Source organism: Gymnoscopelus braueri (assembly GCF_963280865.1).
Source record: "Gymnoscopelus braueri genome assembly, chromosome: 16".
Lineage (NCBI taxonomy): Eukaryota > Metazoa > Chordata > Actinopteri > Myctophiformes > Myctophidae > Gymnoscopelus > Gymnoscopelus braueri.
This window is the reverse complement of record NC_137616.1, coordinates 18,247,869-18,266,494: the sequence shown is the minus strand read 5'-3', so window position 1 is coordinate 18,266,494 and position 18,626 is coordinate 18,247,869. Positions and strand designations below refer to the sequence as shown.

Genomic DNA, 18,626 nt, shown 5'->3' with positions numbered 1-18,626 from the left:
GACCCCCAGGGATCCTTGAGGTGGTTCCAGAGGGTCCCCAGCAAACTATGTTAATCAAATTTAAATATTTTAACCCTATATATATTGGCTATTTGAAAATAGCTGATCTTCAAGCTTACAATGTGTCGCAATGCGACGCATTGTGAGCTTATAGATAGGCTATTTTAGGCTATTTTCAAACAAAATTTAAAACAAAATAGGCTATTTTCAAACAAATCTTGAAAAAAACTAAATCTTTTCAGTTGGGGACCCACTGCCAAACATATATTAAGTTGGGGATCCTTGACATGAATTAGTTTGAGAACCACTGATCTAGTGTATATATGCCTTCTAGAGAAGTGCTGTAAATAAGTGTACAATATTTCACCCATTCAGTCAATTTCACAGAAAGAGCAAGTTGCCATATTAAATGAATAATTTCCCTGAAAACTGGCAACCATTGCAAAGATCCTCTGCAGTCTTCTATAAGTACTGTGGTGGAAAGATCTTATTTGATTGTTGCACAAGAGAACATAAAGTAGCATATTTTTTAAACACAATCTGTGTCTCTCAAACAGTTTAACAGACATTGCCTCATGGCAGCCAACAAAACAATAAGAATGTATTGAGCGTTCGCCACCCAGAATCTCTGGGGAGCGTAACAACGTGCTGCCGTTTTACACTTAGCAAGACCTCTACAAACAATCTGCCTCTGACTTGCTGCCAGTTCACTTTAAACACAATCAATTTCAGGAGATGGATTTTCTTCAAAGTTCAAAGATTGGAAATCATTTCTTGTCAAAAGGCTATTACCTGAAATCTTTAAAGAATAGATTGAGCATAAAGGTTATGTTTTTTATGTGAACTACAGTTTCAGAGTTAAACTGTGAATTTAATGAATTACAAGTTGTTTGATCCCAACCACAATCTGTAAGGGTTGATTTATACTTGGTTTGCGCACCGTGTCACACACCAAAAATAGCCAATCTACAAGCGCACAATGTGTCGCAGCACGATGTGTTTCATATGTCTCCCCACAGCCTGGGGAATGGATCATGGCAACCTCCAAGTCAGGAAATTCAACTGTTTTCTCGCTTGTTACAATATGTTTTGCAAACAGCTCGTGTCAAAATATTTAGAATAGTTTCAGACGTGTCGTGCACTATGGTTGGAGTCAGTAGCGTTTATCTTTGATTGGCAGATCAATGCGCGGGAATGTGACTAACCGCACGCTGTGGGTGATGGCAGCTTGGGATGTGTGGGTTTTCATATCAAAACATAACTGTCAGATCAATCTACTAGGAGCCACACTTTTCTATCCTCTAATGAATAGACTTATGTAAAATCATAGAGGGATAGACTATACAGTCAAAACACAGCCTGGGCATTTTTCTGTCACAAATTGTGCAGTAATAGGTATTATATTTGCATGTTTCTTTAGAATAGTCGATATCATTAGAATCATCATTAAAGCACTGTAGTCAGCAGTTCCATGTTAGCTCCTTGTGCCCCTTAGTTGAACGCCAATTTGCCCCATGTGTATAGTCCCTGTCACTGCCGACCTCTACTGTTGCTCTGTGGAGGGTGTGTAGTCAGGCATGTCTCCTATGATAATGTAGTCACCAGTTGCTTTTCACCTGACAGTGAGGAGTTTCACCGGGAGGCCGTAACGCATCTGGAGGAACACATTATCCCTCCCAATTCTGCTCCCTGCTGAACAGGTGCCTGGACCAACCTGTAGGAGTCTCTAATGCATAGACAGAGAACGCCCTCCTCTGCCAGCTTGCCACCCAAAAACAAGGCCAATTGCATGTTTTGCAGTGCCTGGCTCAGCCGACAATCGAACACCCAATTTAAGGGCAACCTGAGGACAATATTGCCACTTCTTCTTTCTATTGGTGGCACCTGCAAGCAGCTATTAAATTAATACTAATTAATTTAATTTCATCATTACAGAAAATAACTGTTAAATAAATTGCTATGTTCCGAGTTTTAACACTAATGCAAGAATGCAATGATTTTTTTGCATTTGGTTTGTAGGTCTTAGGACAAAGAACCTTTGTCACATCAATTCTGTGGTTTTCATCATTTTTCCGAGTCAAACTATAATAAATGGTACACAGATAATGTGTGTGCGAGAACTATATGAATTTTAAGCTTCAGGGGTTCATCCCCTCCACCAAGCACAAAGGAGTAGTGCTATGTAACATGTTACTATCCATTCCATTCATCTTCAAGACCACCACACGACACCAGGACCCGTGGACATCTGCCTCCACCCCGAGGCTGTGTCCACACCTTCATTTTTCTCAGACAATGAGTAGAATCATTTCCCCTCACCATGGACCTCTCAATCATTATTGACCTGGCATTATTGATCAGGTACATGCCTGGTAAATTAAAACCTATTAGTCCTCTACTCTTTGCCTTGTTTTGAGACCTCTGAAGATTGGAAACTATGCAATCTGCAATGCGACATTTCCGACTAGTCGCACATGTCGCTGGACATTCCGTTGTCCTGTCTGTTGAACTGGGGATTTATTTGGCTAATGCAGATGAAAGCGCAGACAAACCGATCCCCTTTCACAGCCTGTACGTCTGAGGTGCTGCCACTGAATCAACATTAGTTCAAGAGAGCGAAGGTTCCAGGTGAGATCTACAACGCCGAAGTTAGAAGCACCAACAGCTGCTTCACTTCATTTTTTTTTCTCTCGCTGTTTGCCCTAGGCCTATCCTACTAAAGAGAAGTAATTTGGCTTATCTTATCCCAGAGACCTAGCAGCTGCTTTTTTTATTCTTTTTTTGTGAGGTCTTTTTTCTCATTTAGTCCAACAAAGATTGTCCTCATAGATTGACCTTCTCCGTGCCTGCAGGCCGTTGCCCTCATGCCAGTAACTAGATAACACACTCTATCAGAGATTTGAGAAAATCATTGGGAAAGCAGTGGGGCTGATAGTGGCATCAATCGTACCCTGACACCAGCCTGGGTCAACCATTTATCTCCCCACACCGCCTCTGGTCACAACGGCGGCCATCTTGCACTGCTACATCCTTCTTTAATAACCTTGGCCACGTCTCTTTGCAGTGTGAGAGGATAAAGCCTGATGTATACTTCGTTGTGCACCGGTGTCACGCACTGAAAATAACCGATCTACAAGCTCACAACACGTCACGTCGCTGGAAGATCGGCTATTTTCGGAGCGTGACACCATCATACGACGGAGTATAAAGATAAAGCGCCACAGCACTTCTCATCTAGTGCACGCTATAATTGGGATAGGTGCATGGTTATACGGTGTTCTCTGTGTGTGTGTTTTAAATTGACAAAGATTCTGAATCACAAATCTGTCTTGCACTCCCTCGCTCATCTAATGAATGTACACATTCACATACAGACAATTACCCCCCTACACATACATACACACACTCACACACTCACACACACACATACATACACAATAGCTCTTGTCTAACGAGAGGTCCAAAGCTCATGAACTAGTTAGCGTGAGGCTTAATGTGACTCCGGTGTCATTAATTCCCCATGGTGTCTACTTAAATGCTTCTATATTGGCGGCGGGGAAAGACTCCCGAAGGCCTCATAGCACTGGGATCATTGTTTTTCACTTACCAACAATGAACTTATGATCAGAGTGCGCTCTAAGGCTTCCAGCGAATGCCCCGTAGGATCATTACAAACCTACTGCGTGTCTGTGTGCGTGGAGCGGGAGTGTTATGAATGTGTGTGTGTGTGTGTGTGTGTGTGTGTGGGGGGGGGGGGGGGGTTATGCACTTGTTCTTTCATGTGCATGCGTGTGCGCGCATACGCGTGTGTGTGTGTGTGTGTGTGTGTGTGTGTGTGTGTGTGTGTGTGTGTGTGTGTGTGTGTGTGTGTGTGTGTGTGTGTGTGTGTGTGTGTGTGTGTGTGTGTCTGTGCGCGTGCAGTGTGTGTGCGCATGTTGAGTGCATGTGCGTTTTAATGTAAGCTTGTGTGTTACAGGCACATGTGCATGCACTCATTTCTCTGTGTGTGTGTGTGTGTGTGTGTTCGTGTGTGCGTGTGTGTGCGTGTGTGTGTGTGTGTGTGTGTGTGTGTGTGTGTGTGTGTGTGTGTGTGTGTGTGTGTGTGTGTGTGTGTGTGTGTGTGTGTGTGTGTGTGTGTGTGTGTGCGCACGTGCGTGCATGTTGTGTGCGTGCATGTTCACGTCTGTGCATGTGTGCCTGTTTCCAATGAGGCCGGCAGAGCATCAGTGTGTCCGGTGCTCATCTCTGTGCTCTGTGGCACCGCTAGTGAGTGGGGAGGTTAAATGGGGCGTCATCAATCTCAATGAAGTGCAATTATTTTCTCACTTATTAATCATCGCAGGCTAATAGCTAGTGGCAACGCTGGGCCCACCATTTGTCAAACTTAGATTTCTGTAATTTTGTTTCCTCCCGTTTCCCTCTAATGTTTGTGTAGACTTTGGCAGATATCTATGAGGACTGCAACACGTCTGTGCCTGCAAGTATCTATCTCTTATATACCTCCATTGCAAAGCCAAGTGCACTTCTTGATCTTTATTTTCTGTATCTGGCACGAGTGAGTGATTCTCTCTATTTCATGGTCTGTGGCAGAGCAGAATGGAATGCCTTGTTTGGAGGCATAGATGCTTTATTGATGGTGAACCACCAAGCGATGTTCATTTAACCCAAACCTTTACTTATTACTCTATCGCTTGTATGCACTGAACTCTGTACTCTAATGCTAAACCAGGCTCTGTGTGTGTGTGTGTGTGTGTGTGTGTGTGTGTGTGTGTGTGTGTGTGTGTGTGTGTGTGTGTGTGTGTGTGTGTGTGTGTGTGTGTGTGTGTGTGTGTGTGTGTGTGTGTGTGTGTGTGTGTGTGTGTTTAAGAAAGACAGAGAGAGAAGTGGAGAGAGAGACGATAGATAGGTAGAGAGACAGAGGCGAGAGAGTATGAGAGTGTGGGAGGGGGGATTCCTTTCATCTGTGGTCAATGAGCGTTTATGGTTCATCTTACATTATAATCTCATGAAATTATCCCATGGCCAGAATGACTTCATCACATGAAAGTATCTATACCGATATCTACAGCTGCGTTTAAGCAGGTTCGCTGACACAATGTAAATGGTCTGCATTTCTTTAACACTTTTATAGAATGTGCATTACATTCACCCATTCACATAGATATTCACTCACCGACGGTGGAAGCTCAGGCAACCATGCACGGCACCGACCTACTCATTGGGAGCATTTAGGGGTTCAGTATCTTGCTGAAGTACACTTGAGCCGGGGATCAAACCGGGAATCTTTCGGTTCCTATAGGTGGCCTCTCTACCACCTGAGCCACTGCCACCCCATAACACCCCATAACAACACAGCACCATATCATATAGGCTATATATTGTATTCTGTCAGGGGGGAGGAGAATTCATTTTGTTTGCTGTACCTATCAGAATGCTGGTGGAGTGCCCACTCACCACTCTGTCAGTGTTGTGCTGCATGGTCCATGTGTGACATCTAGTGGCTGCAAAAAAACATTACATAAAAAGGATTAGAGGCTGTTTGGAATGTATTTGCATGAAGTTAACCTACGGGCACATGCATCTCTGGGGATTATGCTGCCAACCTGCCACTCAGGTTTTTTACACAGTTCACAATCATTTCTCAATAATTCCATGAAATAAATACATAAACAGACAAATTGAGAAATTCAGAAAAACGAATAATTATATAATTTGTATCCTCAGCTGTGATGTATAATTAGGTGAGGGGGTGAGGGAGATTCTGAAGAGGCAAGTTGGCATTCCACAGTGTGGGACCTTTCTTAGATGGGGGGTCTATAGGGGGGGTTCCATATTTTAGTTTGTATTCATGTCATTTTCTTTTGACCTATTCGATGGTATGACTATTGATAGTGGGGACTTGGCAGTCATGCAAGCCAAAATGACTTCAGTAATCTCCCAACTTTATATTAGGGTAAATACTGGGTATATGGGTAACCTACTGGCGACTTTGGCCTCAATGCCCTCAATACCAGCATATCTGACTAAATACCTAAAAGAAAGTGAGCGACAGTTACAGCCACAATACTAGAGGGAGCGACAACAACGATCTGGTACTACCCAACTATAGAACAAACATGGGTAAATTCTCCTTCACCTTCAACGACACGCCACACAAGTGTGGAATGCCCTGACCCCATCTCTTAAAAAATGTGGATCACTGGCTTCCTTTCAAACAGGCCTGAAAATCCACCTTTCAGGAGGCCAAAGGGGGAGGTAAATATCAGTTCTCCCTTAGAAAGGTGATCAAAAGATATTTGGAAAATGGTGTGAAGTAATGTAAACCTACACATGATTTGAACATGATATACAGTTTTGGGCACAAACAATAAGTTGAAGGGTAGATTTAGGTCTGATAAGGATGTTGTAGGCTACCTTGCATGCTAAAATAATATATAGCCTACTTTACATTAGGCAAACTTCAGACCAAATGCTTTATTTTTCTACATTTTGGAAAACAAAAATAGCCAATTTAACATTGAGGTGCCCTGTCCAAAATGTTTAGGTCGGGCCCACGCTTCCTGTATCCAAATAGCCTACTGTAGCCTAAGTGTAGGCTTTATAGACAGATTTTCACGTCAATGAAAGTGAAACTAAACAAGAAATGTGTGGCTAGGTTATTGAAATGGCGCCAAGATAACTAACCTCTTGCACTATCAACCTCCTGTGTCCCAAGTCCTGACTCCTGACCTGACTGAGGACAGGGCTTGGCTGCCGGGGCTTTCTGTCATTTTAATGACAGAGAATATCAAATTGAATTACATATTTTGCATAAATATATAATTATAACCTGTGAGAGCGGTGATAAAAACGTGCCATATCCACCTCGTCTCCTTGACTGTTACTGATTGATACTGCTGTCACAAGTCACATGATGTCACGACTAGCAAACCAGGCTAAAAAAAAACTAACTATCAGAATTAGCACACATGTGAGAAATGGTCTGTAGCCTACACACTTAACCTACATCCCTCATGCGTAACAGTTGTGTGCGTGGCTGCGTGCCGTGCGTAATAGGCCTACCTGCTTATGGTGTGGCTCTGCTTTTTAGGACAGTGGTTCTCAACCTGTGGGTTGAGTACCCAGGGGGGTCCCCATTCCCCACACGATTTTTTTGGGGGGGGGAGGTGCCTTTTTAATACCTAAAAATACAAATAAAAAGAAAGAAATGAAATGAAAAAAGACCATTACTGCATCAACAAACTATACTATAAAAACTACTAAATAAAAACTCTTACTTCAAAAATAATTGAAGTAAGAGGCAAACATTTTGAAAATAGTCACACACACACACACACACACACACACTGTGACACACACACTGTGACACACACACACACACACACACACACACACACACACACACACACACACACACACACACACTGTGTGACACACACACACACACACACACACACACACACACACACACACACACACACACACACACACACACACACACACACACACACACACACACACACACACACACACACACACACACACACACACACACACACACACACACACACACACACACTGTATAAATACCCCGAAAAAGTTAGTGACACCCATGGCCACGAAACTAGAGGGAGCGTAAACAACAATCTGGTACCACCCACCCATAAAACAAACATGGGCAAATTCTCCTTCTATAGCACAGCCACCAAGGAATGGAATAGTCTAACCCCATCCCTCAAAAAATGCAGTTCGCTGGGCTCATTCAAAACAGCCCTAAAAACCCATCTTTCTGGAGGCCGAAAGAGGAGCTAGTACCAGTTTCCCTGTAGACAGACGACCCCCCCCCCTCCTCTTTTTTGTACATATTTTGTATTTCCTCATGCTTTTTTTTGTATATAATTTTTATTTTTCCATGCCCCCCCCCTTTTTTTGTACATATATTTTTTAAATGCTTTTTTTTGTACATAGTGGTATTTTTTCTGTATTATCTGTATTTTCATGTTGATTTTTGAACTGTTTGGTTGCTACTATATATGTCTATGAAATTAACTCAAGGACCCCAACGGAAACAAGTCCGCAAGGACTTTTTTGGCCGGGCCTTTTAGACAAAAGCATTATTAATGTAACTGTGTTGTTTTACATTCTTTTGCCTAATAAAAATTTCAATCAATCAAAAAACACACACACACACACACACACACACACACACACACACACACACACACACACACACACACACACACACACACACACACACACACACACACACACACACACACACTGTTCTCTGGTTTCATGGAGTCTGAGTCTGTAATATCACAGTATTACCACAAGATGGCGTTCTTATTACATAGAATGGCCATTATTAGGCTACCTCTATGCTTTACTGCCATAGAGTTATACTTATGATATAGTTTACTGCAGTCATATGTTGATGTGTCTTCAGTTCACTTTGAAAGTGGTGCTGTATGGCTGTAGCAACTCATTGGACTTGGGTCATAGAAATGGGTTTAAAATGTGTAAACGGGTAATAATGGGCCAATAAGTTGTAAGAAAATCCAATAGTTGTTGCGCCTGTGAATGAATATGGTTATTGAGATGAGTGTTTGAATTTAGGGTTCTAATTTGCTATTCTGGCATCGCACCTACGTAATGGTTTTTGCTAGTAATATCAATAGCCTAAAGTAGTTGTAAATTGTCTCAGAGTAAAAAAAAAAAAAAAAAAAAATCATCAGGATGGGAACTTTATTAAACTGAATGATGATGAATGACGCTTTTGTTCAGGTTACTTTGAGTGAAATGCCCCTTTATAAGGCCATAGTGATACTGTGCTACGCTGTTCCATACATGCTCCGCCCATGTAAACAAAGCTCACAGTCAGTCTCTCCGCCCTGTGTCAGTGTTGCCATGTCCGCTTATTATAAGCGACTTTGGGCTTATTTTTCGGTAGGGTTGCTTGCTGGTGATGCGAGGCTAGTAAATTGGTAGTTGCGGGTTTTGGTCTTGCTTCCTAATGTTGTTTAAACAAGTGTTTCTTAAACATTTTCAAGTCAAGAACCCCCAAATTAAATTACCAACATCTGAAAATATTTTATGCCAGGGACCCCACCCCATACAAGATTTGTGTTGTTAAAAAGTTTTTTTTTTAAAAAAATTTAAATGTTTCAAATTTTCAAGATTTTTTGGAAAATAGCAGATCTACAAGCTCACAACGCATTGCATCGTGACGCGTTGTGAGCATGTAGATAACCTATACTTTTGTGCTTGTTTTCATAGACATGGTTGCTTGTTTCTCTCGCACAATCTGGCAACTCTGGTGTGTGTGCGTGAGACTGAGCAGGAAAGATAACAGAGGAAACAGGGCAGGGTTTTACGGTCTGTGCATGAAATCAATCCCCACTCGGACTCTCTGACATGCATGCACTAGATGTCTGTTTAATTGCACGCTGCCTGGGAGACAGAGGACGATCGGGGCAGAGGTTTGGACTTTTATCGTGATTCTGTTTTTGTGGTGCATGTGTCTCCAGTGACAATAATCTTTCAACGATGGAGGCTGTTGGATTGACAGCGGTCTTGCTCAACTTTGGGAAGTAACGTAACGTTACATGTCTATTCGTTGGAATGCAATCGTTTACTGACTCCTTCAACTGCGTGCTTTCTCTTCAGAACCGCCACTAGCCGAGTCGTTTCTGCAGGATAAACCATACATAGGCTCCAGGCCAGGGACCAGGCTGCAATAATATCCATGCGATTACTCTGTTTGATTGTAACGTCAGCTACTACTCGATTGCAACCGAAACCAGACATGCATCGACGGGGAGTTGCTGCACCGTTCACACCAACGTAGACCTTGTTTACCTGTGTGTTGAAGTGAAGTAGGCGGAGGACAGAGACTGTGCAACATCGTGCACGTTCTGTCACGGATCTACACGGAATCCCCTGCATGGGTAACCATGCCCAGTGCTGGCTTTGGATGCACTGTCTGTCAGAACAACAACCAAACACAACGAGTGTCACTTTAAACTGAAACCATGAGCCAAGACGTTGACGGGATCTCCCTGTCGGTTCCTTCTTTCAGTCCTTGCCTTGATCCGGGGAACAGAAGCTCTGCCGCCGGTTGTGGTTCTGCTGCTCAGGAGAGCTTCAGCTGCAGCGGCGGGGGAGCCGCTGGCATCATCCCGGCGGCCGGGGCGTTCTGGCAGGACTCGGTCATGATCAGCGGGAGCATCAGCCCCAGTGCCATCATAAACTGTCCGGTGGAAGGTGGCGGCCTGCTGATGTCTATGGGGAAGTCTTCTAAAAGCAGGTCGGTCACCGTGGCCTATGTCATCAACAGTGAACACAATCCCAACAATACGAACAATGCGGAGAACATGGCCCTGCAGTGTCTGAAGGATGCATGTGACGCCGTGGGGAGCAAACTGGAGACCGTGCATTTTGGGAAACTGGACTTTGGAGAAACCGTGGTACTTGATCAGTTTTACAATGCAGGTGAGTGATGATGGCTCAGTACAGCTGAGCCTATGGTACAAATGACACACACACACACACACACACACACACACACACACACACACACACGATTATTACAGCTGTAACATAACATGTGAACCGTGACCTGCAGGGTTCAAATGGCAAACATCATCATCAGCCAGTGGTGCAGGGTCAAGGGTCACAACCCTACTGCATTTCTCAAAACATATTGACCTGTAGTTGCTACTTGCTATGGCTACTGTGCAGTGTTGATGCACAGAGATTGCATGACATGGCATGTAGGCATGCGTCTTCCTTTCATGAGTATTTTCCAGCACATACCCACTCAATTTGCCTGAAACTTACTAAGCAACTGAGTCTCAATGGGGGGGTGTTTTATTATGCTCCGCAATTGTGGGGTAATTGTTATATTTTCCCCTACACATACTTTCCCCTTCCATTGTGTGCGTCTGTTTTGAAAAGTGTGCCGAAGCGTCATGGACTGAGATTTAGGCATGAGGCTGGACTTTCCACTGGAATCTGCACAGCAGAGAAATGAACTCGAACCTTTTGACTGAAAGCACTTTCCCCTCTTACCCATATGTGTCTTATTTGGCCCTTAATCCTGCTGGAAATGTTCTGTTGCTGCCTGGTTGACTTCGAAAACTCATTCTGGAAAGTAGAATCTTCAGGGATTATGATCAAACACTGTAAATAGCAGCTGCCTACAAAGTGGCCTGAGCGATCCATCTGTGTATTGATATCTGCCGAAATGAGAACACCAATGCACGTATCGGCATCAGCATGCATTTCAGCAGAATGGCATTGCTTTTGACTATCATAAGTGCCAATCACTATACTTTTTGTCTTTTGTGTAGCATATTCAAAATCACAACAACTCCAGAATATATGGATGTTTCTGCAGTAGTATACCACAAAAAAAAACAAGCAGATCACTTAACAAAACAATGATCATAATCAGACTGAAATTAAATGGTTGAACTCTTGTTCAGCTTGTTGTCATGATGCACATTTCTGAGTTTTGCAAGAAACTGACAAAGGGAAGGTCATAAAATAGACAAACAGTCAACATGTATATGAAAGCCATCGACTGAAATGTTGAACAAACATGCTTTCATTCTCAGCATGGCATATTGTCATGCAATTCATACACACCCACTTTGTTTCCCCCACATCAAACAATGCATTTTGGTATGAGGTCCACAATAAAGTCAGGAACATTACAAATGAAACCAGATGCTTGTTGTGTGTCATAACATTACACTATTGTTTTGGTCAAATCTCTGTTTTGTATCTGCTGTCTTACTATTGAGCTACTGTGGAATTCAAAGCATTTTGCCCCCAGTAATGCGTTAACAACAGCCACTCTATTGTTTTCCTGCACAGGCACACAGAAATGGAGACCAGACAACAAACGTTTCTCTAAACATTAACAATGAGCTGCTTGCCCAGACAGTGTTGTCCTCCTTATTTGGAAAGGTGGAATTGTCAGTACCACATACTTTGAATACCTATGTTTCCTGCCTTATAAAGGGTCACAGAACAGCAGTTGTAAAACATTTGGATATTCGATAGGCTGCCTGATCATACCTTGTTATAAGCCAGTGTAGTAAAGCGCACCAGAGAGACAAATGTCTAAATTCTAAATGTAACAACGCATAAACAACTTTTAGAGGAAATGAAGGTCAGAGGTCATTGTAGATGTGCAGCTGCCAGCGGGGGACTCTACCCCATCAATCTAGAACAAAATGATCTCTATTCTCTTAATGCAACAATACATTTAGATTACTTATCTGAAGCAGCAAAGTATAGTGAAAAATAAAATATGCTTGGTTACACCTGCTGACAAAATAATGCCAATGGTATCCTTGTGTCATCATAGCGTGTGTCATTCATTTCAGCGTGTTGTCTGGTGGTGCGTTCGATCGTAGCTGGCGTACGCAGTTTTTCACCAAAGTTGATCTTCTTGAATCTTTACTGTACTTATGTATAATTGAGCGAGCACGATGAGTTTTTAGTCCTGGTCAACTTAATGTTTGCTTAGCTCTTCTTCAGAGTTGCTCTGATGAGAACATTGAACTGTCTCCAGTTTGGAATAAGGCAGTCCAAATCCACAAGCATTTATTTTTTCTTTTTATATAAGACCTACCTGAGAGAGACATGAGAAGGGAGACACAGGAGAGATTGCTCTGGTGCACAACTGTGAAATCCTGATCGTTGATTTACTGTAACTCAGAGGTGTAATCAGATTTTGCAGTGTGGGTCAATGTCCAGTCTGCAGGATGCATGGAACATGCCCTATACCCCAAATCAGTCACTGATAACATGTTTCATGTTACAGTATGTGCACCGTTGAAAAGTTGTCATTTTCTTTCAAACCAGTCCAACATTATTTTTGAATGTCACCAAACTGTCACCAAATCTTAGAGAAACGGCTTCAAAGTGTATGACGCAAAACAGCTCAGGATGTTTGTGATTAGCAGGCTTGTTTCTTTCTCCTTCTCATCGAGATATGTTGATTTGTCTTTGCCACAAGCTTACAAGCCTATCCATAGTTTTGTCTTCTAAAGCATGTGAGTGCTGTTGACAAATCTTAGCTTGTTGCTTTATTTCTTTCTTTGTCTTTTTTGTTGTTGTTGTTGTTATGCCAATTCCCAGTTTTTCCCCTCACATGTATTCCCTGTCACCCTGCAGTTGGTCATAGACAACCATTGGTCTTCTTCAAATTCACATGAAATCGCCAGCCACTTATTTTCACCTGACTGTGAGGAGTTTCTACCGGGAGGGCGTAACGCATGCAGAGGAACACGTTATTCCTCTCGGTTACGGTTTGTTTTATGTTTTAGTGACATCTGAATAGTAATATTTTTTATATAAAAAATCATATTGGTAGTGGTATCTATGATAGTTGTAGTCTAGATAATATAGTATTAGCCGCTGCACCATTTGCTGAGCCATTTGCCTAACGTGGGAGATGCTGTCAGTCGAAATATCAAGTGGAGATACTAGATTTCTCAGGGACATGGGCGCAGTGTTTCTGCGCTTTACGAGGTCCTTCTGTGCACAGTGTCAACACTGCCGTGTATCAGCTGACAGCATATTGTTTTGAACGGCTGGGGATTCTCCAGTGGAAGATCCCACTCCTTTTCCTGGGAGGCCCCTGCTTTAAGCCCCTATTGGCCGGCCCTCTGCTAAGTTGTTTATCCTTCTTCTTGTTTACTCTGCCCGGCTGGATGCTCATCTGAGGTTAGAGAGCACAGTGTCAGCAGGAATTAGACCACAGGTCACACTCTTTAACTGTGGAAACCTGCCTTTGCAAGAAAGTTAGAGTCAAAAGCATGAAGTATACACACAGCCACACAGAGCAACATTATTTATCGCAGAGAACAGTAGAGACTTCCTTTCCAAACCTGCCTTTATGTTGTTTTTCTTGATAACAATCTTAATCCACATTGTGCTGTAGACGGTACCAAAGACCAACTTTAGGTTACTGACAAAGTAATTAACCTTAATTGAATTCCAGACAAATTGAACTGAAGCATTTTAACAGCAAAGTGAGTTTACTCAAAAAACACGGTGGTCCCCGCCCTCTATAGTAAATACACCTTCATCTACTCATGGCTGCACCCATTGGATGAATCTATTTAGTGTTGCTCAGAATGGCAGCTTTATCAGGTGTTTTATTCCTGGTTCATGGGAGGTCAGTGGTGCCTGGGGGCTGGGCTGTCAGCCAGCATCCACTATCACAGAGATCTGCCCTGCCCTGTGGGAGAGCTGGTGGAGGGTGAAATGATTAGTTCAGCTCAGTGATGGGATGATAGGAGCAGTCACAATCAGTGAATCCCTCTGTCTTCCCCAGAGGTCAATAGATTACCCTCTTGAAGATAGGGCAGACCTACCGTCTACAATGCATTGCACCAGACCAGAATTCAAAGGCTGACAGTCTTTTTCTGTGCCGACAGCATTTATTTTGCTTCCAGGCCAACTGTTTGCGCGAGGCTATCATGTGAAGTAATTGGGCTTAATCTCAAGCATTGTTTACTCTGCAAAGAAAAGAAAAAATCCCTCTTGTTTGCAATCACTCTTGTTTTACAGCAAAACCAAGCAGGAAGTAAATAAAACAGGCAAGTTGGGGCAACTTGCACGACCGTGCTAGTTTCTCCCTGTGCGCTTGTCAGCTCTGGATGAATTCGCATTCTGTTCTCAGCACTTTTCCCCTCTGGGCCATGTCACTGAGGTTTGCGAAATACCTCAGTGTGTGTGAACTGCAACAAAGCCGAACAGGCGTAAAGGGCTGGGCTGCCAGAGACTGGTGCTACTGGGCTGGGCTCATTTCCTGAATGATGGTGTGTTCATGCAGGGATCTAGGTTTTGTCTCTTTCCTGCACATTGAGCTCATGTCTAAAAATAAAGGAGCCTTTAGTCTCACTGCTGGGCAGGGCATCTTAGCCACTGAATAACCATTGTTTTGTGTTTCCCATACCATCCTCTGGGAGGGCGGTGTTGGTATTTCTAGGTTAGAACGCTCGACTGAATGACGTATGTGGTGTCTTTCATTTCCAGGATGATGTTTCTGTAAATAAACTAAACGGGTGCTTAAATCTCCTTAGAGGTTTTGTCTTCACATGCAGCTAAAACTGAGTTGAATTTAACAATGCTCTTTTGACTACTTTTTGGACTGAATTCCCTGAAGCAGAGGGTTATCTGATTTCTCTGAACTGTGAGTAACTCCCATGGCACCACTCTGCCACTGTAGTTTAATAAAATACTTAGGAATAAAAGTTAGTACAGTATTGCATCAAGAGGATTTCTTTGGATCAAGACCCCATAATAACTCATTTTTGTTTACATCTGTGTTCACTAGCTTACCATGCCTACTGTTACAGCAGGTGTGGTTTCATAAAGCAGCAGCAGGTGTGGTTCACGAGCAAATATAAGGGAAACTAAAGCAAGCCATGTTTGAATCCCAATAACTTGTTATACAGCAAGTCAATTCCAACCGACAGGAGTGAAGTATCATTCATGGCACGACTCCAACAGCTGGGTCACCCCGACACACAGCAGCTACGCAGAAAATTCAACAAACTTGGTAGTTCTTGGAAATTTGGCAGCGGATCTGTGTGTTATTCTTTGTACGTTGTCTCTCTCTTTTTCTTTTTTGTTCGGGGGAAAGACTGAACTGTGGGAAACATTGATTTCCCGTGGACATGGGGACATGGGAGACAGTCTTCCAGAGTTTCATTCTATCCACACAGTGCAGGCAGAGCTCCAGGGTAATCCAGTTCATTCTCTCCCTTCTCCCCTGATGATAAGAGGGGGAAAACCACAGCAGCTTCCCGGTGATGACTTCACCTGCATTTATATACTGTTTCACTCCCAGAGTGCAAAGCAAAAAAAATCTCCATGGTTACACCTTACTGTGCATGTCATCGCTATTAAATCATATGTTGCAAGTGTATTTTTAACCTTTAGGTACCAAGGGTAGGTGAGCATAGTTTTTTGATAATGTCCAACCCAGGGCTTGTTTACTTGCTAGTACGCTACACTGTAAAAACCTGTGTTCATTTAACTCTGAGAGAGTGCAAAAAGAAAAACGTAACCAAGTGGGCCTGAAAGGCTCAATTTTGGTTACTTTTGTGTACTCTCTGAGTTAATGAACACTCAGTATATGCAGTGAGTATAGGCTGACATGTTCACATCTGGAAGCCTCAGTGTGTGCAACCAACAGTCTTATCTAAGTTGGCAACCAGTATAAACAATGACGTGAAAGAAGTTATTCGAATAATGTAGTGTAATTACAGATTAGCTGTACAATATGTCATTTTCAAAAATGCAACTTTTGGGCAAGGTCTATTTTCAGAAAACAAAACGTCTCCTCCTCCCCTGCATCAATCTAGATTTGCATATATGTATATTTATGGGGTTTCTGGCTTCGCAAGAAATGCTGCACATTGTCTCAAACGTGTTTTTATACATGAAAAGTGATTGTGTGCGACTGCCAACATTCCCTGACAAGCCACCACCATTAAAATCGTGATGAGTTTATTGTGAACCTCACAGCTTCAGCTTACCTGCTTTAGAGAGAGAGAGAGAGAGATATTTAATAATCCATAGCTCTTCTACTCTGCTGCTTTTGATCCTGCTATAATTATTCTGTTGAATAATCGCCACCCCCCCTTCCTCAGTGGAGTGCATGTGGACGGTGCAAATGAATGAGTGAGATGGATCTATAAAGGCAGGCCAGGATACAGGCGCTCCAATAACATCCCTGGTGGGTTAAGGCAGCTCTCGACTCTGCACACTACCCAGATCCCAACCCCCGTCCCCGAGCCACGGGTGGGCTTGCTTGGGGGACCGTTAAAAGCCAAACAGTGTGAGAGAATATTGAATTTCTCGTTGAGCAGTAGAAGGCAAGAGAATCAATCGAGTTTTGGTCAGCAGCGGCGGTTCAGTAATCACCACATGTTTTTGTCTTGCCACCCCTGTGGAGGTGAGCTTTGACTATGACCCTGTTTAAAGGTGAGTGCCCTGGCTGAGGGCTTGCTCTTCTAGGTCAGTACCTCTGACACAGTGTCAGGACCTTTATGGTAGGATGACTGACTGCCTGGCAGGGTTAAATCTGATTTATACTTACTTACACCAGTGTGTACAAGCAGATCTCCAAGCTCACAGCGCGTCTCAGCAAGATGCATTGTGAGCTTATAGATAGCTATTTCTATTTCTGTGTTATATGTCCCCCTATAATATAGGGAGACAGAGGACTACTGGCTTCATGTAGCCCTCTGTCAACACTAAAGTCAGCAGATCAGCTGACATTTTGGCATTTTGGCATGCTATCAGTCCTCCCTCCAAAAGCATTCTGGCTCTGCACATGTGCTAAGTGCAGTTATGTCTCAGGAGAGATCATTAGCACGGCAAACTTTACAAATGTTTTGACAGGAATATGGAGCAAAAGCCAATATGTCACCTACCTACTGTATTGCTGAACTTAATTTGCTGCCACCTTGTCTAAACTTAAAGGAGCCTTTAGTCTCACTGCTGGGCAGGGAGACATGTTTGGTGCTCTTTTGTGCTACCCAGATTGTCAGTGTTCAGACCTTGTTTGCTGTGTTCCTTGTTTGTGAAGGGCAGAGGTAACAGACAAAGACATTATTTCTAATGTTGTGATCACGTCAGAAGGTTATAGATTATGCATCAACAATTGACATTCACAAACTTGCCAATAGAAGATGTTGCAAGCAATGATGACTCCAATGATCTCCAAATGTTGTTGACATTTCACAAATTGCACCCTGCGTTGCAAAGGGCGACTAAAGCAATCAACCTAAAACGCCTATAACGACATTCCCAAAATATGGACGATGAGTTATTATTATCTGTATCAGTCCGTCCCTGACTGCTGTGTGCTAGAACGAGGTGTGCTAGAATGGCATTTCTAGGCATTTCACACCACCAGCATGAAGAAACTGTTCTCTCTTTCAATTTCATTCTGTTTACTTCTGAGCGATGGGTCACGTGTTGCCTGCCATGTTAAAGATGACTCACAGGTAAGAACATGTCCAGGAGTAACGCTGTGAAGCTCAGCTTGCCTTTGAGCCCTCTCCTTAAGGAACTGGAGAAGGCCCGGAAGCGTTGAGCAAACATTAAAACGCTTCTGCAGCGGTATTTGATGATGACACACTTCATTGCTTAGTCTGAACTCTGAAAATCTTCCTTACCTAAGCCTCTCATGAAAGCAGGAAAATCTTGCACTACTAATGCAGCAGGATAGATGCTGTATGATTTCTTTGACAGCTACAGCACTGCTGTATGCAATATAATGTTATTCACTTAGCTGTTAGACACTGTGAGTATATGGAACCACTGTTCCGTGCGTCGTGCAGTACATACTCTTCCACCCACACGCAACACACAATGCACAGAGAATGTCATGCATCACTTGCGAAAGTGTCGGCTCCCAGAAGCTTTGTTCTGGCTGAGTACTTAGCATTCCCCCGACTCCTCCAGCAGGACAAGAATCTCTTGTGCCTTGGATCATTTTTTTTGACAATGTTTTCCATGTCTGCTCCTCACCTATATACTGGTTTATAGTACACTGGTGTCACATGACAAAAATAGCAGCTCAGTACAAG

General features: G+C 43.0%; 1 protein-coding gene across 2 annotated transcripts in view; it reads left to right on the top strand.

The window, feature by feature from the left end:
• The first annotated feature begins 9,346 nt into the window (after positions 1–9,346).
• Positions 9,347–18,626, top strand: part of map3k5 (mitogen-activated protein kinase kinase kinase 5) — a 66,039-nt gene continuing 56,759 nt past the window's right edge. For both annotated transcript variants that reach the window (XM_080453740.1, XM_080453739.1), the window contains exon 1: positions 9,347–10,491. In XM_080453740.1, coding sequence (XP_080309866.1) covers positions 10,032–10,491 — 460 coding nt within the window. In that variant the 5' untranslated portion in view covers positions 9,347–10,031. The remainder of the gene's footprint in view (positions 10,492–18,626) is intronic.